Source organism: Miniopterus natalensis, chromosome 11, assembly GCF_054644295.1.
Source record: "Miniopterus natalensis isolate mMinNat1 chromosome 11, mMinNat1.hap1, whole genome shotgun sequence".
Classification (NCBI taxonomy): Eukaryota; Metazoa; Chordata; class Mammalia; order Chiroptera; family Miniopteridae; genus Miniopterus; species Miniopterus natalensis.
In genome coordinates, this window is record NC_142091.1 from 12,088,618 (window position 1) to 12,112,501 (window position 23,884).

Sequence of the window (23,884 nt, forward strand, 5' to 3'; positions counted from 1 at the left end):
TACAGTCCAAGGTCACAGCGTGAGGGACGGATTCAGACAGAGGCGTCTCCAATGCTAAAGCCCGTGTGCTTTCCCCCATGGTGGCCACGTTGCATCCCTCACACCTTCGACACACCCAGGAGGAGACTGGACCAAAAGCCCTGGGGTGCCTCAGACTGATGATCCCTGAACCCACCAGCGGGCCTTTCTGGTGAATTTCAGGAACCCTCCCTTCAGACTTTGACCTTGGGAAGACCGGCTGCTCTGTCCTCCCTGAGAGCTCTCCTTCCCAGAGAGGCCAACGAGGTATTGAAATGCCGTCTGGATTTCGACAGTATGAATAGCCTTGGTATATAAGTTCTCGGCAGACTGGCAAGTTAGGGGGCAGGGCAGGATCTGCCACTTAAAGCAAGGAGATCCGAGATTACGAGAAAACTCACCCAAGTTCACCCAGAGCAAACGGGGAGCTGGGGGCACAGTGGACCCTTGCTGGTACCAAGCACCTAGTCAGAGGCCACAGGGTGGTCCGGGGTGTGGGTTTCTCTGGAGTCCTGCCAGCTATGCCAAGTAAATGCTGACATAAGAACATCCATACTTGTAGAGAATTTTTATAAGAACTTATTTGAGCCAAAATTGATGACAATGCTGGGAAACAAGATCTCAAATGCTCTAGAGAATAAAAGTTTTGGTTTCTTTTATACATTTGGGAGTAAGGAGGGAACATAAGGCTGATTACACAAGGGGATAAAGCAAGAAAGGGATTGGATTACAGGACAGTTAACAAGATTATGTGCTCTCTTAAGGGTGGTTATACTTCTGAGGAGTCTGAAAAAAAGACGTTTCAAAGGTGTGTTAACCTAGATGCACAGAAAAATGAACAAGACTTGCTTAAGGCAAATATAAACCTTTTACCAACAAGTGATATGCCTGGGGTGTGACTACTCACCATGACCTGCCCAGTTAGGAATTTATGATCAGATCATCCTGTGAGGTTACTTCAGGTTAGATTTATTACAACGCCCCCTTTTTCCTCCACAGAACCTAGCTTTTCCAACTTTAACTATTAGTCTGACGTTCAGTTCCAACCTGGTTTACTCAGATCAACTGTTAAACCCTTGCTATTTAAGGCATCACCTAGCGTCCTGTTAGAACCCGGTACAAATTAAGGAAGGAAAGAAGGGAGGGAGGGAGGAAGGGGGAATCAATTAACATGTGTTATAAACCTACTATGTGTCCAACCCATCCCATCCCCCAAAACAGCTTACAAATATTTCTCACTTAATATACAGAAAAATACATAAGATTAATATTAGTGCTCTCATTTTCAGAAGCGGAGACTAAAGCTCCGATAGGTTAAAATTCTCCCAAAACCTGGATTTTAAGCCAGATCTAATACTCAATTTCTGCTGCATTCTTTCTACTATCCCAACTTGCCTACATGGAATATTATATAAAGAAACATCTGTAGTGAGATATAATTCACAAACAATAAAATTCAATTCACTGTTTTTAGTATAGTCACAAGATTATGAAACTATTACTACTATATAATTCCAGAACATTTCCATCACCCCAAAAAGAAACCCCAAACCAATTAGCAGTCACTTCCCCCCCCCCCGCCCCCCCCCAGCCCTGGCAACCACTTTCTGTCTATAAATTTTCCTATTCTGGACATTTCATATAGGTGATATCATATAACATGTAGCCTTTTGTGTCTGGCCTCTTTTGCTTAGCATATCTTCAAGGTTCATCTATGTTGTAGCATCTATCAGAACTTTATTCCTTTTTATAGTTGAATAATATTCCATTGGATGAAAATGCTGCATTTTTTATCCATTCAGGAATTGGACATTTGGGTTGTTTCCACTTCTTGGCTATTATGAATAATGCTCCTATAAACATTTGTGTATCAGGTTTTTTGTGGATATATGTTTTTAATTGTCTTGAGTATATACCTAGGAGTGGAGTTGCTGGGTTATATAACAGTAACTCTATATTTAATTTTTTTGAAGAAATGTCAAACTGTTTTCCAGAGTGGCTAAATTATTTTACATTTCCACCAGCAGTGCATGAAGTTTCCAATTTCCCCATATTCTGGCAACACATCCCCTGTCATTTTCATCATAGCCATCCTAGAGGCTATAAATTGGTATTTCTTTGTAATTTTGATTTACATTTTCCTAATGACTAAAGATGTTGAGCATCTCTTCATGTATATATTGGCCATTTGTATATCTTCTTTGGAGAAAGTAGTCAAATCATTTGCCCATTTATTAACTGGGATATATGTCTTTTTATTGTTGAGTTGTAGGTGTTCTTTATATATTCTAGATACTAGGCCCTAATCAAATATATGATTTACAAACATTTTTTTCTATTATTTGGGTTGTCTGCACTTTCTTGGTAGTGTCCTTTGAAGAACAAAAGCTTTTAGTATTGATGAAGTTCAACTTACCTATCTGGGGGGGAGTGCTGTTTTTGCCTTAGGCAAAACCATTTCCTAATCCAAGCCAATGAAGATTTACACCTATGTTTTCTTCTAAGATTATAGCTTACATTCTTACACTTAAGTCCTTAATCCTTGTTGAGTTAGTGTGATGAGAGATAGAGGTCCAATTTCATTCTTTTGCATGTAGATATCCAGTTGCCCCAGCACCATGTGTTGAAGAGACTGTTCTTTCCCCAATCAAATTGTCCTGGCATCCTTGTGGAAAATCAATTGATCATAAATGTATGGGTTTTACTTCTGATCTCTCAACTGTATTCCATTGATCTATATGTCTACCCTTATGCCAATACCACACTGTCTTGATTACTATAACTTTGTAGTAAGTTTTGAAATTGGTAAGTGTGAGTCCTCCACCTTGGTTATCATTGTTTTTTCAAGATCATTTTGGCTATCCTGGGTCCCTTATTGTAGTTTCCAGTGTATAAGTTTTGCATTTCTTTTGTTAAATTTATTTAATATCTTTATTGAATATCTCCATGTTAGCTGATAATTTCTTTTACCAGTTCTAACAATCAGAGGAGAGATATGAAAAAAACATGTTTTTTAGTGGTTCCCTTGTTCTGTGGTGCTATGTAGGAAAGTGCCAGGAGCAAAAGGGACCAAAGCTGTTTCTTTCCAAATAAACTAATCAATCCAGAAGCACGATGTTTTTAGTTCTATGCTAGTCACAAAATGAACTGGGATTGGAGACATGTTCGATTAAGGAGAGTTGGAAATGGATATGTAATATTCCCAGAAAAGAGGGCTTTTATGCCTGAGTTTCCTCCAGGGAGAAGACTGGACTTCTAAACGAGCCAGGTAGTGACGATTACTCACCCGTAATTTCACTTAGCCAGCATTAGACCTTTCTCAACAGCTCTCCTCAAATAGCAGGTACTGAGCGAATGAAATGCAAAATACATTCCCTTTCTTGAGCAAAACTGGAATTGATAAGGGATCATGGTGACAAATTCTAGAAGCCAGTTCATTCTAGGGAGCGGTTAGAGGAGAATTTGCATGTATGACCTCACCCAGAAACTTCAGCCCCAGAGCATATAAATAGGTGAGGTCTTCCCCAGCTCCAGGCCCGGCAGTTTCCAAACAGGTCAAGACCATGGCGGTGCTCGGTTCCACGCTGCTGCTTCTGTGCCTGGGAACGCTGCTCATCGCAGCCAGCTCCGCAGATTACCCCGAGAGATGCATGCTCTTCAACGCAGTCCTTCCGACCGCCACTCCAGGCATCCAGGCCAATACAGACGTCTATAAATGCGGCACAGTCTACACAAGTAAGTAGGAGCCATTCTCTCTGGTGTCTTTTTTCTCTAAGGGGAGTTTACCAAAATTTCAGAACATAACTCTCCATCTCTGCTCTCAAAATATGTGATTTTGACCAGCGTGGGAAGTGGGGGCAGAAAGAATGAGAACAGCTGAGAGAGTGGGTTGCCTGGGGATGTTTCTGCATGTTCCCTGTGCCAACCTGAGCAACAAGGACTCATTAAGTCCCAAGCCCTAGGTTAGCTGAGGCCCGGCAAGAGCACACCCACACCCACGTCAAGTTCTGACTTAAAATTGGCATGTTTATTATGTTAAGTGATAATGGTTGCATCACAGTTTGTAATCTTTCCACATCCATTTGATAAAGCAATGCCTCTGTGGATGACTGTATATTGCACAACTCCAGGAGGCACTGTTCGCATTTAGCCCAAATCTGAAAAATCCAGTTCACTGGACAGGGAAAATATTACGATCCCACCTTCTCTGAATGGAGCCTGAAGCTGAGAGAAGATAAATGATTTGCTCAGGGTCTCACTGCTAGCAAGTGGCAGAACTGGCTCTTGAATCTTGTTATGGTCATTCCTAATCCAGTGCTTTACTTTCAAGTGCCTAGGGATATTATATAAATATCCCCTTTGGGATCAGCCAGACTTACGGCGTTTCATATGGTGGCTTCCAAGTATTAATTCATTTAACCCTCATAACAACCTATTAAAGACCACTGTCATTCTTGTTTTATAGATGAGAAGACAGAGGTAGAAATGCTAGTGACTTGCTCAAGCCACAGAGCTACTTGAGCGGTGGAGCTGGGACATGAACCTGAGCATTCTATCGTCAGAGACTCTGCCCTTAACCACTACACTATATGCCTCTCAGTTTTAGTGATAAGAGCTGATATTTCTCGCTATGTGCTGGGTACTCTTCTAAGGGCCAATGCTATTATCTTCCCATTTTACAGATGAGACCTGAGGTACATGTAACATAGCCAATATCTGAACCTAAATAACAGTCCAGCTGTGTTCAGCCAGGCTGCCTAGCTTCAGAGCCTGTCTTCTTATCTGCCGTGTTCTCCGGCCTCTCTTAGAACTCTAACCACAACCTGAGAGACCACCAGGGCGACATCCACACCCGCGGTCTATAGATCCCAGGCTTCAGCTCCAGCCTGCCCTCACACACCCATGCCAGCTTGTGCTTTTTCTATTTTTTTCACAAGGACTGTCACTAAATGCCTCAGTTGTGATAAAGCTCACTACATCCTACTCGCTCAGGCAGTGGATCTTGTCCTATAGGGCAGGGAGGATGCTCTTGTAATTCAAGATGAAGATAAGTAGGGCACGTGTGTGACCTTGTATATGAGAAAGGACCTGGGGGCCAGAGGGACTACTGACCTGAGATAACACATCACAAGGTGAAGGATGTTGCTGCTGAAATGGTAGAAATAGAAACCTACCTGGGAAGCCTGGGGTTATGGGGAGGGGGGATTGTGAGCCTCTGAAAGCAGGAAGACAGGAGAAAGAAGAGTCCAAAGAGGGTCAGTAAGAGGCCTGAAAAGGGAAAGCCCCCTTGGGAGGGGCCACGTGGGGAAAGGAAAATCCCGGCACTCACAGGGGCAGGGGGAGGAGCGGGGCAAGGGGAAGGAGGAAAGACTATCAGGTTCATTCAAGGCCTGCTGCCTGCAGTGGCCGTCCCCGACCTTCACCTAGCTCACTGCAGAATGTGCTGCAGTCCTGTGACACGCTGACTGACTCACCGTAGGAATGATTTCAGTTGAATCAAAATCCTGTGCCCTCAAGAGGCGTGAAGTGCCTATTGCACACCTAGGGTTCTCCGGATTTCCTTGTAGAGTGTCACTGCCAGACGGCTGGCCAGACTGAGTACATGCCCACACACGCCAACTTCTTATTTTGATTTCAAAGTTTTCTAAATTTCAGGGTTTGTGTCAACATTAGTTAGTCACGTATAAATGGCTTGGCAGGTCCCAAGACACAGTTGCAGCTCAGGCAGGGTCTTAGAACAAGTTCCCTGGGTCTGTCTTCGTATCACTGAAAGAAACCCATATGCAGCGGCATTTATGTTAGGGCTGGACTGGGTAAGCACCTGCCTCCAGTGTTTACTTCTATGGCCAAGAGGGATGTAACCTGCCTGCCTTTATTCCTGAATCTTCAGCTTTAGGGGCACTCACTATGCAACACTGGATGCATAACTTTTTAAGTCACTCAATTAGTAGTTATTTACTGCCCTCCAGGTGCCCAGCACTGGGCTGGCCAGATACTGACACAGATGAAACCACAGTACATAATTAAGCCTGAGTGTAATTACGCCTGAATGTAATTAAGCATTCAACTCTACAGTAAAAAAAGTAAATGTTTCAGGCGTGAGAGGGAAAGAAGGCCAAATCGGGCCGGAGGTGGGACATAGCAGGATCTTGGCGACTAAATGGGAATGAAATGTGTGACGAGAATGAAGTAAGGATTCCACACAGCCAGATGTGAGCCAAGGCCCAGAGCAGGTGTGAGCCACGCGTGTCTGCGGAACAGCAGGAAGGCTGGCCGGCCCCAGACGGGGAGCAAATGGCCGGGTGAGCTAGGTTAGCAGGGTCATGAAAGCTCGAGCCGGGTGCTGTGCCCAGCAGAACAGGAGCAGAAATGTTTCCATGCTCTAGAAATAAGCGCACTTTGGCGGCTTGGGGGAGGCGTGTCTCCTGATGGACGTGAGTGTGGAAGTCTGATCTGGCCGCAGCCTGAGTGGAGGGGAACGTGGAGACCAGGATCCAAATAGTACAGGTGCCGAGGAGAGAGGAAAGGAAACCACAGGCCAGAGCGAGGGGGAAAGCAGAAGAAAGGACAGAGGTGAGAGCATGCCCGAGGGAGAGCTGACGGACGCGATGACTCCATCGATCGTCACAGTCCACCTGACCATCACGCACTCGTCTAGGGCAAGTGCCAGGTTCTCACTGAGCAAGTCAGGGCCCATAGGATCTGACTCAGCCCACCTTCACTGGCAATAGCAAAGAAACAGAACAGAGAAGTGTTTTGTGCTAAAAATAATAATAATAATAATAAACAATTGCAATTTCGCTAACACCCATCATGTATCAAAGTCTGCATTGTTCTCGTGACTCCTCCCAGGAGCCTTTCAAGATAAGGTTAATGAGCTCCGTATAACAAAGGATAGTGTCATCATCTCCAGACCTAGAACCGGGCCTGGTGCGAAGTGGGCATTCAACAAATATTTGTGGAGTGAAGGATGAAGAAGGGAACTGAGGCTCAGAGGCAAATCCCTGTTAGAGCTGGAATTCGGAACCAGGGCTGCCCGATCCTATTGTGCCACCTGTCCAGTTTCTTTGGTTTGTGAAGGAGAAGTCCTTGAGGAATTCTAGGTGTCTGAAGGTGCCCTGGACAACACCTTAGCACCGAGGAATTCATTCAGAAGGGATCTTCTAAGGAAGGAAATGAACCCAGTGAAATATTCTCTTGAAACCCCCTCCCCATTCCACATCAGAATGCTGGAATTAACCAGAGGAATTAACAAGTGTCAGTGGGGTCCCCTGTGAGTGCGTGTCAGGCGAGGTCATAAGAGACTCGCCTGAGTGGAGAAGGTTAGGGAACTCTAAGGGGTCACTTGACAGGTACCTGGATTAGGCCCCCAAGGGCTCAGAGGGCCCCCCTTCCCTCACCCTCAACAGACACCAAGAGCTTCGGCATATCTAGAACTAGGAAATGGGCTCTGCTTTAACTTGACAATAACATTCCCAATTTTCAGGGAATACTTCCCAGGGGGCCCATGTGACCCTTTTGCCTGCCCCAAGCCCTGCTCTCCCCACATGCCACACCCCCTTAAAGAAGAGCAGAGCACACTTACCCCCTCACCTGACAGATGAGAACCAGGCTCCCGAGGTTAGGAAGCAGTCCCGAAGCTCACCCCTGGTAAGTAGCAAAACCAGGGCCAAAGCATAGGTCTCCTTTTGTCTACCTTTTATTGTAGAAAATTTAGAAAACACAAGAAAGCACTAGGAAGGAAATAAAACACATCTGTAATCCCACTACCAAGAAGTCACCACACTTAATATCTTGATGGCTTTCCTTCCAGATGTTTTTCAACTCCTTTTACAAAAATGGGACCATACCCCACGGACATGCTATTTGTAATTTTTTTCACAGTGAGTTTTGACTTCATGACCCTCATGCCTTGTCTTACTACACAGATGGCTGATAGTCTCCTTATCGCTTCTTCCTAGTATTTGTTCCTGTGAACAACAACACCATCTCTGTGGTCTTGCGAGCACTGGACACTAACAACAGCACCGTAGGCCTCTGGGACAGAGCAGACCAGTATTGCAACAGCAGCGTCCTGTATTACATGAAGGACATGCGTGAAGGCTTCTTCAGGACCAGCTGGCAATCTCCACATTCCGTGAACATAACTACAGTCGAGATACAGTAAGAACCTATCTACGTATGACTTGCTTTGGGCTTTTACAATTTCATACTGGGTTTATGCGGTTTTACAGTGATCTTGGAGGGCTCAGAATACAATCCAGGTACGATGTGGAGAATTCAGTACTTGCACTCCTTTTCTGCCTCTCCATTCTTTGTCCCACCTTTTATCTGTAGGAGTTTACACACACACACACACACACACACACACACACCAGGTATGCTCAACATAAACAGAAAGAACTGGCTTTAAAGAAAACCAGAGCCTGCCCAGCCAGGGGTGGCTCAGCAGTTGAGCATAGACCTAGAAGCCAGGAAATCGTGGTTCGGTTCCCAGTCAGGGCACATGCCTGGGTTGCGGGCTCGATCCCCGGTCAGGGGGGACGGGCATGCAGGAGGCAGCCGGTCAGTGACTCTCTCTCATCACTGGTGTTTCTATCTCTCTCTCCCTCTCCCTTCCTCTCTCTGAAATCAATAAAGATATTTTTTTAAAAATGAAAACCGGAGCCAGACAGCAGTTAAAGCAAAATGAATGAATACATACATACAAACATACCTAATATATACAGAGTGGGGCAAAAGTAGGTTTACAGTTGTTCGTATGGCAAATGATAGAATGAGCTCTGTTTTGCATACTCACGACTGTAAACCCATTTTTTTTCCCAACATTGTATATACATAAAGATTGTATTCACGACTATTGCAATAAGAGAAAGGAGACCTCAGTACAGAACCAGGCTCAATTCTGGACACAACATGGGCAAGTAGAAATTTATAGCCAAGGAGCAGGGTGGGGGTCAGTGGATAGAAAATTACCAAGAGGAAACACCAAGACCTGTAAGAGGGACTCTGGCTAAACTAACCAAACAGGATTGTTGCTGAGGGCAGGCCAACGTGATCAGATATCAGGGGGATGGCAGCAAATGAGGAACTCTATCAGACATTAAGGGTTATCAGATAGTGAGGGTAAGAGGTTCTTGCTAGACCGACTTAGCAGGGTTCTCGCTAAAACTGGATTTTACCAGCAAGTGCACAGATGGGCCTAGGAGGAGGTCCCAGAACCTGACTGAAGTTTGGTCAAGCAAAGAACCTTTGTCACTAGGTACCCCGTTTGCTTCAAAACATTGATCATTTTTGGAAACAGCTTGCTAACAGAAAGTGTGATGATTGTGTAATAACTGGCCTCCTGGTACCACACTGAATGGATACACACTCCTTCGGAGTGGGCCCAACCCGGGGCTAAAGTCCCACTTTCACAAACCCCCCCCCCCACCCCAGCCAAGTTTACTTTGGAAACAATGTGGAGAGGCCCTTCCGGTCTCAGGCTGCCATTCTGTGCTGAAGGACAAGTCTGACCAGCAGGCCGTGTCCACTGTGAGCAGCCACCAAGTCCCCTGGGCAGCGGTGCTGAGGACGCTGTCGGGCCATCCGGCCCTCACCTGCCGCGCCCGCTCAGACCTGGCTGGCTCCCGCAGAGCCACTTGCAGGAGCAGAATCCCGGAGGAGCTGCTACAGTCCAGCCTCACACAAGGGCAGTCCCTTCGAGGCCAGGCCAGGCTGATTAGGACAGTGGCTTTGCTCACCTCTCATTAAAGCCTCCACACTCCGTGTAGCGACAGATACAAGACCGAGCAGCGACACCCTGCGATAGAAACAGCACATTCCCACTGGCATTGGTCCCCTGACCTTCCTGGCTGGCAGCCGCCACGATGCACTGGCTTCGCTGCTGGTTCATAATGTACACGCACACGCACACGCACATGCACACACGCACACACAGCCTCGGTCAGCCAGGCTGATAGAGAGAGGGGAGCAGCACGTGTGAGGGGGACACAGAAAGCAGGGAGCTCCATCCACTGGGCTGGGGAGGGCCAGAAGCAACGTGAAGAGGTCCCTGGCCATGAACTTTACAGTGAGGCGTGGTGAGGAATGATTACCAGGTTAAACATCGCTTGCTCGAGGAAGCATTCCCTGAACTCCCCAATACGTTCCAGAGCCCTAGTTTCACCCTCACAGCTTCCCCTGCTCTGTCAGAGCACATGTCTCCACTGTGATCAATTATTTAACCTGTTGGTTGTGAATTCACTTAAAATCTGCCTCTCTGAAGGGACGTTAAGTGCCACAAGGGTAAGACCATGCCTGTCTGGTTCACCACTGCCCCTCGGCACCACGCACGGTGACTGGCATGCTGTCCACTCTCATTAATTCATGTTGAATGTGTGAGCAAGAAGCTAGTATAATAACGGACCTACTAATGGAAGAACGACAGACTGAGCTCTACAGATCATTTAATGAACATTAAGCACCCACTGTGTGTCAGTCATTGTTGACAACGGAAACTGTTCTCAAGGAGCGGGCTCTCCAGTGTGGGGAGGCGCTCACAGTAAGACGATGCAGACAAGGAGCACGTCTGAGGGAGATCTGTCGGGGTTAATGACAATAGGGACAGCAACCCCATAGAGTTACTGTTAGATCTATGGGCAGACGTAGTCTGGACTGGGTATCACAGGCAGAGGACTGGCCTGAACAAAGACCAGAGGTGTGTACCAGCCCGTGGGGAGCTGAGGGTGGTGAAGTTGTTTGGGGTGGGTGTGGACATGACCTGGAGCAAGATCATGGAGGACTTCAGTTAAGACAATATAGAGGCCCTGGCTGGGTACCTCAGTTGGTTAGAGTGTCATCCCGATATGCCAAAGTTGGGGTTCGATCCCCGGTCAGGGCACATACAGAAGGCAACCAATGAATGCATGGATAGGTGGAACGACAAGTCCATGTTTCTCTCTCTCAAATCGAGTGATTTTTTTTTTTAATTTAATTTTTTAAAAAGACAAGATAGGGCAGACCAGTATTTACTGATCTGCTAGTTGTGCTGTAGAGAAAGCAAGCACAAAAGGAATGAAGAGGTTGGGATGCTCTGGGAGGGCAGAAATGTGAGCTGAACCTGTGAATTCCACGGCTGAAGTCCTCACCATTTTCTCTCATTGATTTACCCTCCACAGAGCCTTCGTTATCAATTCCCACAGAGAGGCCACATTTTCTTATCTGAAACTGAAAAAACAAGGTAAGTTCCTTTGCAACCCGTTTACATATCTGACAGTGAACTCAGTCAGCCTGGAGAGTTACTTTGTGCCCTAGAAAAAGTCTTCTAATTGTGTGTTACCCAGATACCAGCTGACCGTCTAGCACCTTGACACCCACATAAGATTAGCTCAACCCCTTATCCTATCCCCTGAAGAAAACAAAAGCCATCCCCAAGATTTCTGCCAATTCCTAGGGGCCTTATGTTCTCACAGGCAGCTGTGGCTCCAGAATCCTGCTTCCTCAGGAGCCATTTCTACTCACATAGACACCAATATGAAAGTCAGCTCCTTCCTCAATTCCCACAAAGACTTCCAACTCACATAAAACCTTCATAGGTATAGCAGACTTTATGGGGAGGAGGGGCAGGTGTGCACAAAGAAGGGCTGAAAGCATAAAAATACCAAAAACGGCCTTCGTTATCAGGATGGCCTTTGGCCTCCGCCACTACCACCAGGAGTTTCTATTGGTCTTTCATGGGCTGTCACTCTCAACTTCAAACCATCCCGAGGCTCCTTGCCCTTCCCTCCCCACTCTGCCGCCTTCTTTCTCTCACTTCCCTCTAGGGAGCTAAACCATAAGGCCCCTAGGAATTGGCAGAAATCTTGGGATGGCTTTTGTTTTCTTCAGGGGAGAGGATAAGGGGTTGAGTTAATCTTATGTAGGCGCAGCTCCCAAGAAATTGAGGTTCAGAAAGTAAATGGAAAAACTAGGACTTGAATTTCACACCTTATACTTTTTACACTTTTCTTAGACTCGTAGCAAGACTAGAAAGGCAATCCTTTTTTTAAAAGAAGTTTTTAAATACAAGGTTCAGCCAAGAACAAGAGACATCAGTCTTTCTCAGTGTCAGATAACAAGTCTTCCTCGGAAGCCCCGAACTCTGAAATGCATCTGCTGTGCTGCCCATTTTCCCGCCAGTCAGACGCTGCAAGTGTCACCAAAGGGGTATCCATTTCAAAAACACATGCTGAAGTGACCATGCCTAAGGAAGCCAGTATGTGAAAGCCTCAACTGTTTCCTCGGTGCTTTCCCTTCTGTGAAAAGACCGGATGTTCTTTTCTTCCTCAAGGACACTTTTGAGATGAACACAAGTGTAAATGTTAAGAAAGAGAAAAGTTTGCTTCTAGTCAGGACTCCTTACCTCCATGCTAATAAAATTCAGCTGAAAAAAAATAAAGATAAAGTGGTTGTGTCAGACTTCCTGGCTCAGTGAGATGCTAGAGAAACATTGGCCCTGGGGAAATGCTAAGTGAGATAAGATAGTGCCCCAGACTTCCGGCCCTCTCTGGGTGGGCAGAAGAACGCATGGGCCTAAGCAAATCACTGGACATGTCCCTTCTTCTTTTCAGTCCCCTCTGTGGTCCACTCAGACCCTTGCAGGTATCATTGCCAAGCACCAGTTCTTCAAGGATCAGACATCTCACCCCCACCCCCACCCCCACCCCCAGGGCTATAGGACTGGCTCTCTCTGCTTCTCAGGGAACCAATGTGTGGTCAGGTCCCTGCACAAGAAATGGCCGGTGCCTCAGAAACCAGAGATTCAGGGGTTCGGACAGCCTCTTTCCATTTGCCTTAAAGCAGGAATAGCTATCCTCAGGTCTGGATGGGAACTAGTTCTTACGAGCTTTACATGCAACCTTTGAAATTAGCAACCAAAAATAAAATGGTGCCATTCTGGATCATATTTGCACTGATGGATCTAATATAATATTAAGGACACTTGAGGGCTGACAACCTACCCAACAACAAATTCAGTAGTTATATAAATTCCTTCCCCTGTAGGATTGTGTAGACCTTAAGGGTAGATAGTGTTCTTTTTTCCCTTGACATTCTGTACGCCACAGTTTTCCCCTCCTCTACACACCCTTGGCCCTTGAGACATGCTTATTGAATTTTGCTCGTGAACTCTGGCTCCAGTGTTCCATCAGATTAGCCTCATTTCTCTAGTGCCCACCTACCACCCAACAGAGTTTCTGATGCCCTTTTTTTTTTTTTTTCCAGGAATGACCACCACATCACCCTCTATGAGCTCCATGACCAGGCCAACCACAACACGAATCCTATCCCCAACCCAAAGTCCAACTACAACCCGAGTCGTAACCATGGCCCGAATCCTAAATGCAACCCCAACTCCAACCACTACCAAAAGCTTGGCCAACAGAATCTTCCTCAGCCCCATCACAGATGCCATTCAGATCCTGCTTGTCTTTCTCGCCAGCAAACTCCTCTTCTAGAAGGAAGCTAGGGGAGCAGTTGTTCCTGCCTCTGCCCCCATCCTCCAGCATTCAGTGCCCAGCCAGGGCTCCGTCATGTGTGTGAACGAAGGCCTCATGTTCTTAAATATACAACTCTACACCCGCTGCTTTGGGCCCAGAGGGAGACTTGGTTGAGAGTAGCCAGTCCGCTCACTGGTGGACTTGGGGCACACAGATGTTCAACTGGATCTTTAAGGACACAAACTAGGCTTTTTGTAACTACTCAGACCGGGTCTTGCTATAATCTGGAATTCTGGCTCTATGTTGACAGCCAGTTTCATAGCCAGTCCGAACTTTTGTTCATTGCCAAATGATTCCTCAGTGTCCCCAAGTCTCTCTGGGAAGAATCTTTCCTCACTTTCAAGATGATCTCCTATTTCTGACCAAACTCACTCCGGTTACACAGAATGTGCTGACTCACATGACTCAGCAGGAAAGGAGAAACAGCCCTCATGCTGCGGGCAACACCAGCAGCATTTGAACGGCAAGGAAGTAGGATGTACCGCGTCTGAGCAGCCAAAGATAGGGGAAGATTATGGCAGAAAGGCACTATTTTCTATGTCATACAAATAAACTATATTTCAAACAAGACGAATGTGTTAAATTCAAATGTCTTTAATAAGTGATTAACTTAAAATACAGAGAATGTCTAATTTATCCAAAAAACAGTAATAGAATGATAAGAGTATGTATGTTTTCAAGGCCAGATCTACAGGTAAAATTTTCTCAGTTTTAATATTCCTCAAGTGCAAACTCATCACTTTTCCCCTAACAGTGTTTTCCACTAAGAGAAATGAGCAAACTATTTATGATATTCATAATATAATGTAAAAGCAAAACAGAGCATGCTATTTCCAGTAATAGCCAACAAAGTTTTCTTTTAGTAATTATGCTAAACTCCAGGATGCCAGCATCCAGGGACTGGCCTTCCTCAGGGACAGTGTCTGTCAGTTGCTTCTTTTTTCTCTGTCACTAGGCCGGACATTCCTATTTTGTAGGTGTTAAATTTTTTTAAAACTGGACCTTCTGAATATTGTAACGTGGTAATTCACGGTGGTGGTTTGTTGAGTAGTCCATTTGTTTAGTGACTTTTTCAAACCAGTTTTGCAAAGACTGCCTTCTTATTGCGTGGTCACTGAAGTCTCTTTCCTGTTGCCGCAGCAGTCAGCCAGTGACCCGACAGATTTTCTCAAGTGTCCAGATTTGACAGCCTTTCTTCATTAAGCATTCCCTAACAGACATGAGGTGTCTGGTTTGGTTTGGGGGTTTTTAATTAAATTCTGGAGTTCTGAAAAGGGTGACTGACAGTTTTTGCCAGCCCAATGGCTGCTCCAGTGGAGGGACAGTTCTTGGAGTTCCTTATTCTACCGTTTTCCGTGACACCCCTCGGCAGCTGTTAGGCTCTGCCAAGCACCGTGCTACGCAGTTTGCACGCACTGTCTCATTTCATCCTCATAGCAGCCCTTTGAGATGGAGCCATTTTACAGACGAGGACACTGAGGCAGAGAAAGAAAGAACCTTCCCAAAGCCAGTCAATGAGTAAACATGAAGCTGCACCCTTAACCGGGCACCCAAAGGGCTCCCTGAGAGGCTCCTGCATAACCCGAGATCCCCCGAACAACTGGCTCCCTGGGTTGTACGACAAGGAGAGGGTGCAGGGGTCCCTCTCTGACACAACGAGCAGCCGCGTGCTCCCCGGTGCTCCTCCACACCCCGTCCCTGCCGCCGCCTCCAGGGTCAGCCGAGGTGAGGCCTGCCTGCGCGAGCCAGGGGCGAGTTTCACAGTGAGCATGTGGGCCAGCCTGGCCCCCTCTCGGGTTCGGTGTGGGAGGTGTGGCAGACATCCAGCAAAGATATTCTCGGAAGCTGGGAACCTTCTAGGCTCAAGGAAACTTGGGTGAATTCAGACGAGCGGTGCAGAGGCCCGGTAAATCCCAGCTGCACTAGCAGGCGGACGCCCGGTAAATCCCAGCTCTGCTGCAAAGCAGAAAGGTGGCTAACAGGCGGCTTCACACTCTCCCGCCTCAGTTTCCTCATCTGTTAGGTAAGAGGCATCTGCAGGCCTCAATTCTGATTCCTCTGTCCTAGGCAGGCGTAGCTATAAGGCCTAGTCAGGGATGGTGAGCAGGTGCGATCTTAACGCCTATCTGGCTGATTGAGAGAGGTTCCGGGGGGCACTGCTGAGGACTCTGGGGCGAAAGCCAGGCTCAGAAACGGAGCATTGTACTCAAGCGATCTCTTCCTGGGCTCCGAGACAGGACTTGGAGCCCCACAGGTTCCAGGTAGCTGCCATTCCTGGTCACTCCCCAAGCGGGGTGGGTGGCGGAGTAAGAGGAAGGGCTACAGAAATACCCACATTCTCACTCTCAGGAATAGCTCATCTTCATCCTCATATTTGTAATCAGCTACCCGATCCTCACAGGGAAGTGCGGTACCCCCACGGGAAAAACACGCACCAGGCAACTGACAGGAAGCCCAGGGGCTCTAACCTCAGGCACAGCAGAAAGAGGAACAATAGGTGGACTGTTTACTCTCACTTGCCCAACCCTGCTCGTCTACTTTTCTTGTCTGTAGCGTCAAGCTTTGTAAATTCAATGCATTTTTAGTCTGTGATAGAAACAGCAATTGCCTACCCATTATAATGTGTTTTGAGAACGTGGGAAAGAAAGCTGATGTCTTGCAAATCCCATTACCTCAAAGATCACACGCCAGAAAGAGTCCCAACTTGTCAATGATCAGCTCAAACACTAGCCATTCAGAGCAGGAAAAAATTTCAGAACAGGCAGAAAATGTAGATAGTATCCTATATTGTCTACCAACACCCATATTAGCCTGTAAAGTAAATGTTAAAAATATTAATAATGAAGTAAAGCTTATTACTTCATAAGAGCCAGAGTTTGGTAGTTATCTTAAAACATAAACTCTGAAGCTAGACTGCCTGGGCTTAATTTCATCTGATTTTGTCCCTTATTAATTGTGGGACCTGATACCAGTTACTTAACTTTCATGTGCCTTGGTTTCCTCATATGTAAAACAGGGAACAAAACAGTAGTCACCTCATAGGTTATTGTGTTGACATTAAATATGTTAATATATGTAAAGCACTTTGAACAGCATCTGGCACAAAGTAAACACTATGTAATTATTTAATGCCTAAACAAGCATCACAAATGATACATTGATGTATAAGAAAGCCAAGTATTATAACAATATAAATATATTCAATAAAATAGTGTCTATAACAAAGACTAAAATTACTAATTTATAACTGTTATAAGTGGCTAGTGTCTGACTTTTCACAATCTTTCTCCCTCCAACCCTGCCTTCACCTCCACCCTTCAAGCTTCCAACTAGAGAGTACTCTAGCCTTCAGGGTCAGCTCCTAGGCTCTCTCCTTTCCAAGAGAATCTAAATAATGGGCAAAGGGCTTACATTATTCTACAGAATAAATAGTTGAATAAGGAGAGTGAAAATTAGAATTATTTTACTTCTGATTGCTGGGCTGTATTTCTTTGAATGAGGCTCAGCAGTGAAACTAGGACATATGGACTACCTTACCCCTTCTCTGCTTTTATGTAAGTTATACCCATATAAATATAGAGTGAAGGTAAATATATACCTGATATGTGGGAAATAATTTAACATATGCCAAAATATCCACATATTTGTCTATGTGTACTTATACAACCTATATTTAAAAATAACTTTAGACCATATGCTTGAATTCAACAAACTCAAAAAGCCTTTGGCTAAAGTAACTAAATATGTAGACAAAGCACATTTAAAGAGCTTGGGGAAATTTTTGAAATCATTATTTTAATTGTTGAGCATGTTTTTCTTTTTAAGCCAGACATAGGTTCAAATCTAGGCTCTTCCACTTACTGAGTGACTTCGAACAACATAACCCCAGATTCCTGGTCGGTGAACCAGAGCTAACTCCTGCCTTAAGAACATGGTGACTAAGACACCAACACGTAGTGGCTGGCATAATGTTCATTCACAAGCCAATGCATGCCAAAAAGCAGAAGTTAATTGCACAAATGTCAACACAATCTCAAATGTGGGCGGCATATGTTATACCACACCATCTGGTTAGGGTGCATTGTTTTTCCTTTTCTAAACACAGGAATGGAGCCTTGACTTTCCCCCTAGTGCTTTGGGAATCATTAAGGGTTATGATGGCAACAAACTGACCCTTTGTTTGCTGAAAAACACACATTGCCTCGGTGTTGCCACAAATCTGTTCAGCTCTGCATTCCATGAGAAACCCTGTTCTCAGAGTCCAAACGGGTGGGACAATAGAAAGCATTCTCCGCAAGACGAGCTGAGGCCCCCTCCGCCTGGGTAAACTTACTCCCCACAAGCTGGGTCAATAATTATGAACCAAATTTGCTGTTTATCCTGTTATACAGGAAGAACCCTGTCAGTGAGCCCCTGAGCCTGGGCTGCTAACAGATGGCAGTGTGGTCTTCGGGACTGCAGTTTACTGAACTCTAGTTCATCTTTACTTAAATTAGTAGTTGGGGGCTAAAACAAATCTTACCCACAAATGGAAATGGAAAATTTTCAAGAAGGTAAAGTTAGCCAGATATACCGGTTCGGAGGATACTGAGTGGATTTCTTTGTGTTGTGGTGGCTGTTCTCTAAGCTGACACACATAAAGAATAAGCCCCCTTCTGAAGTATGTTTCAAAAGTTTAGTATTAAATTTCAAAAATTTTACCAAACCGAGTTCACCCGGTTCTTTAGAGATGGCAGGCACTGTCACTCGTTCAATAACTAACTGTTCAGTACCTGATATGTAGCAGGCACTGGGCTAGGTCCTGGGCAACAAGAGTAAATAAGGCAGACAGGGCTCTGCCCTCATGAAGTTGACATCCTTGTGGTTGGGATGGACAATAAACTAATAAGCAAATAAATAAAACGAAAGGAGACATAGATATATAATTTTAAAACTGCAAGATAGGGGAGTATATAGGTATTATAATAGAAAACAGAGGATTTCTACCTATACTGGGTGATCAAGAGGATGACATTTAGGCTGGGATCTGAAGAATTATAGGTTTTATGAAAAGGATGGGGCAGAGGATCAGGACAGCATTCCAGGCAGGAGAGCATGACAAGAGGAAAATTCCAAGATGCCTTATATTAAATTACAGCAGGCTAGAGGAAGTTTTCGAGGAGTAACATGGTGGGGGGAAGAGAACCAAAGTGAAAGCAGGAGACCAGGTAAGAGGCCATGTCAGTAACCAAGGAAGAAATGGTGACAGTTGGACTCAGGCAGTGGCATTGGACATGTAGATAGAAAAAATCATTATCTATTTTAAAGGTAAAACCTATAGTGCTTTCTGATAGTTTAAAGGTAAGAGGTAGGGATCAATACCAACTCCCAGATTCCTGGCTTGAAAAAAAATAAGCGGATGGTAGTGGCATTTTTAGGGAAGACTGGTGGAAGAATAAATTTTGAAGGAGGAAACAGAAACGGACTTTGGACATGTTTAAGTTTTTTGGCTGTTGTTTTTGTTGGGGTTTTTTTTGGAAATGTTAAGTTTGAGATGCCCATGAGACATCCCACTGCCCATCTGTGGCTTTATCTGAGGGCAAATAAAACTCTGAAAGGTAACAGAAAATAAATAACCTTTATTTATTTTTAACATTTTTCATTTTTCATTTTCAATTACAGTTGACATACATTATTATATTAGTTTCAGGTGTACACCCCAGTGATTAGACATTCATATAAATTAATAAAGTGATCATTCCAATAAGTCTCGCACCCATCTGACACCATACAGAGTTATTAGAATGGTATTGACTATATTCCTTAGGCTGTACTTTCAATCCCATGACTATTCTGTAACTACCAATTTGTACTTCTAAATCCCTTCACCTTTTCACCCATCCCTCTTAACCCCCAACCCATGTGGCAGCCATCTAAATGCTCTCTGTATCTATGAGTCTGTTTCTGCTCTGCTTGTTCATTTATTCTGCTTTTAGATTCAATTGTTGGTAGATATGTACTTATCGTTCATATTTTTTACCTTCTTCTTCTTTTTAAAGAAGACCCTTTAACATTTCATATAGTACTGTTTTGGTGGTGATGAACTCCTTCAGCTTTTTCTTGTCTGGGAAGCTCTTTATTTGACCTTCGATTCCAAATGATAGCTTTGCTGGGTAGAGTAATCTTGGTTGTAGGTCCTCGCTTTCCAACACTTTGAATATTTCTTGCCACTCCCTTCTGGCCTGAAAAGTTTCTGTTGAGAAATCAGCTGACAGTCTTATGGGAGCTCCCTTGTAGGTAACTAGCTGCTTTTCTCTTGCTGCTTTTAAAATTCTTTGTCTTTAACCTTTTGCATTTTAATTATGATGTGTCTTGGTGTGGGCCTCTTTGGGTTCATTTTGTTTGGGATTCTTTGTGCTTCTTGTACTTATATGTCTATTTCTTTCACCAAGTTAGGGAAGTTTTCTGTAATTATTTTTCATGTAGGTTTTCAATTTCTTGCTTTCTCTCTTCTCCTTCTGGGTCCACCATTATGTGAATGTTGGTACACTTGATGTTTTCCCAGAGGCTCCTTACACTATCCTCATTTTTTTGGATTCTTTTTTCTTTCTGCTGTTCTGAGTGTGTTTTGCTTCCTTATATTCCAGATAGTTGATTTGATTCTCAGCTTCATCTACTGTACTGTTGATTCCCTGTAAATTATTCTTTATTTCAGTTAGTGTAGCCTTCATTTCTGACTGGTTCTTTTTTATGCTGTTGAGGTTCTCACTAAGTTCATTAAGCATCCTTATAACCAGCATTTTGAACTTTGTATCTAGTAGGTTGCTTGTCTCCATTTTGTTTAGTTATTTTTCTAGAGATTTGTTCTGTTCTATCGCTTGGGCCATGTTTCTTCATCTCATTTTGGCAGCCTCTCTGTTTGTTTCTATGTATTAGGTAGAGCTGCTACATCTCCCAGGCTTGGTAGAATGTCCTAATGTGGAAGATGTCCTGTAGGGTCCAGTGGCACAGCCTCCCTGATCACCCAAGCTGGGTACTCAAGGTGCACCCCCTCTATGGGCTGTACACACTCCTGTTCTAGCTGAGTACTTATTGCTGTTAGCACATCAATGGGAGGGACTTACCTAGGCCAATCAGCTGGGAGGACTGGCTATGACCACTGACTAACATGGAGGATCAGCTGTGCAGGAGCCCACCCCACAGTGCAGGACTTACTTCATCAGGGCTCTGGTGCCCACTGAGTCTGCCCGAGTGTGTAACTTGTGGAGGTAGTTGGGTGGTGGCTTCAATGTGGTCTGGCCCAGCCGGGCAAGGCTCAGCTATTGAGCATCGACCTAGGATCCAGGAGATCTCAGTTTGATTCCCAGTCAGGGCACATGCCTGGGTTGTGGGCTCAATCCCCAGTCGTGGGCATGCAGGAGGCAGCCAATCAATGGCTCTCTCATCATTGATGTTTCTATCTCTCTCTCTCCGCCTCTCCCTTCCTCTCTCTGAAATCAGTATTTTTTTTTTTTTTAATGTCTCAAGATGTCCACTGGGTGTGCTTGCTCTGGAGCCTCCTAGGAAGTGCAAGCCAAGGTCAGCCACCACTTGTGTTCTGCCCAGGGCCGCTATGCATAAGCTACAAAGCGATCTACACATGGCTGCTTCTTGTGCTGGGCTTGGAGCTGCCCAGGGAAAGCCAAGCTGTGAACCAAGGATGGCTGCTGCTAGTTCCAGGCCTGGAGTCACTTAGTGAAAGATATGGGGCTCACTGATCACTGAGGCCAGATGCTGCTTATTTGAGAGATTTTAGGAAAATCTGAAGCATGAGTCAAGACAGGCCATCTGTATAGAAAAGCCACTGGAAACAGCTTGGGTGGACCCAAAAGTTGGATGGGGCAGGGCCTCAGGGAATCACTAGGGTTGGGTGAACAGCGTAAACCAGGTCGATGGAGACTCAAATATGGTGCCTGTCTGCTGGCTCTGTGGGGGGTGGGAAAAGGGCTCATTAAAGGAGCAATGGCCTCTCCCAGCACTTCTGTCTGGGAGAAAGCTGCCCCTCCAGCTCTTGCCCTGATGCCAAACAATTCAGTTCCTCCCTATGTGCTTCTGATGCCTTTCAAGATGCTGCCCCAAAGCTGGACCTCAGAGTGAATGAGTCTGAGTAAGTCTGTGTGTGGGCCCTTTACGAGGAACTGCCTGGGACTCCAGCAGCCTCATTCTCCCTCCACCTCAATCCCTGCTGATTTTTACAGCCAGAAATTATGGGAACTTCTCTTCCTGGCACTGGAACCCTGGGCTGGGGGTCTGGGGTGCGGGTGGAACCCCTCACTCCTCATAGGGGACTGCCACAGCCCCCTCCCAATTTTTACCCACCACACATGGGTATGGGACCAGCGCAATCTGAATCTCCGCCCCTCCTACCAATCTCAATGTGGCTTCTTCTTTAATTCTGTAGTTGTAGGGCTTCCATTCAGCTCACTTTCAGGTGGTTCTGAATGATGGTTGTTCTATAGTTTAGTTGTAATTTTGATGTGGTTGTGGGAGGCGAGTACTGCATTTACCTATGTCACCATCTTGGCCAGAAGTCAAAACTAGCCCTTCTATTTCTTCAGGTTGTTGTTGGCCCCAGTGCTCATATTTAAGATATTTGTGAAAAATGAAAAGGGTCTTTCAACTTAATTCATACTTATTATACTAAATGGGGAATTTTTATTGACTCATAAACTGGTTGTGGTATCACTGTAATTAGCTAGTTATTATTAATAAAGAAAGCAAAGAGAAGTCAGACATTGTAAGCAAGGTCATCTGGGCAGCTTCACCAGGAAACTACAGCTTCACACTCCCCAGGGAACCACCAGTCCATTCCCTGCAAATCACTGGGAGAGGGCTCAAAGGGAGAAATGGGTGCATGTATAGAAGTCTGGGTGACAGAGGGAAGGTGCTTTGCCCGTCAGTCTAGCCTAGGAGACAATCCTGGAAGGTTAAAATCCCCAGATAGAGATCCTCCTCTCTTGTTCTGCATTTGCTTGCTCTTGCTCTGTGACCTGCACTCACCCGGCACTTGTATATTCTCTCCCCACAGCCATTTGGCCTTAGCAACCACATGGCCCATAGCCATGCGGATCCCATATGCAACCAACTGCAGCTGGGAACACAAGCTAAACTAGCCAGATGCTGGGCAGGACTGTACTTTAATATGGAGCAGAAATTCTGGGCCTTAATTCTGGCCCCGCTGAAGATAAGATGGGACTTTTACCCTGGCAAGGTGGGCAGAAATGAGACCTTGGAGGGGAACGGCCTTAATTTTGCATCATCAATAAAGCTTTCCACAAAACCCCATCCTCCCACGGGGGCCTCGGGGAATTCTTTTCCTTACGGCACCCCAAGAATTCCACTTCCACTGATAACAGTTGGATGAAAGTAAACTTGGGCTGAAGTACTGAGGACTTGTTTGTTGGACATCTTTAAAGAATACAAGCCTGGGATATTGTTTCTTTAGCCAACAACCAGGAAAAAAAAAAAAAAGTGCTCTAATTCTCTTTTTTAAATGATAGTACTACTACTCCTGCCTCAACAGTCACTGGATGTTAATGGGAGTGGGTGGGTGGATTTTGAAGGGCACAAACCAACTGCAGAGTTACTTGAAAGAATAACTGCTGCATTAACATCCCCCAGTGCAAGAACCACCTTCCCTGCTTTTTTTTCCTGTGAGAGCAGTTCTCTCTGCAGCGATGTGGACACAGTTTATCTGGGACATTTTCCAGTGTCTTACAAGAGAACCTTGCTATAAAGTTAAACTGTGTGAAACTAACAATGACTTTTCTATGTGCAAGGGAGGTTAGAAATATCCCAGACAGAACAAAAGCAAAATAAACACAATCTGTTTCCCATCTTTAAGATAATTCCATTTCCAGAAGGAATGTAAAAGCTTGGAGTTTAAATAACAAAACGGACAATTATCACAGATCTAGTCTATTAGTGACCACAGGTACACAACTGATATTATTCCGGCCATTTTTATAACCCACTAGTGACTACATCAATTAAGGTAACACAAATGACTGCTGAATTCTGGTCATTCTGTTCACAGTGATATGGTCAATATCATTTTTGTCATTCTGTTCACAGTAATATGGTCAAGCTAATTTTTCTTAACTTCTCACCTTGGAGTTTTCATTTCAAAAACCATGCTTCAAAGATTTATATTCATCTACCCACAAAACACCCCATTCCCATTAGAAACAATCGCTGCTGCGCTGGTATTTCACTCCTGCAAATCAAATGTGCTTTACTCCCCTGGAGTCCAAAAGGGTGGGACAGATACCACCTACCTCTCCAGCCTCACCACCTGCTGCTCTGCACATCGCACTACACACTAGCAGCAT

General features: G+C 45.1%; 1 protein-coding gene across 1 annotated transcript; it reads left to right on the plus strand.

The window, feature by feature from the left end:
• The first annotated feature begins 3,581 nt into the window (after positions 1 to 3,581).
• PLET1 (placenta expressed transcript 1) lies at positions 3,582 to 13,493 on the plus strand. The gene is made up of 4 exons (XM_087822179.1): positions 3,582 to 3,753; positions 7,980 to 8,181; positions 11,178 to 11,239; positions 13,261 to 13,493. Exons 1-4 carry the CDS (start codon positions 3,582 to 3,584, stop codon positions 13,491 to 13,493), a joined length of 669 nt encoding a protein of 222 aa, XP_087678305.1.
• The last annotated feature ends 10,391 nt before the right edge of the window (positions 13,494 to 23,884 follow it).

What these genes read in the sequence shown, in the direction of transcription:
- PLET1 (XM_087822179.1), top strand. Translation starts at nt 3,582, where the DNA reads ATGGCGGTGCTCGGTTCCACGCTGCTGCTTCTGTGCCTGGGAACGCTG. An exon ending in ATAACTACAGTCGAGATACA is followed by an intron (nt 8,182 to 11,177) that starts GTAAGAACCTAT and finishes TACCCTCCACAG; the next exon opens with AGCCTTCGTTATCAATTCCC. An exon ending in TCTGAAACTGAAAAAACAAG is followed by an intron (nt 11,240 to 13,260) that starts GTAAGTTCCTTT and finishes TTTTTTTTCCAG; the next exon opens with GAATGACCACCACATCACCC.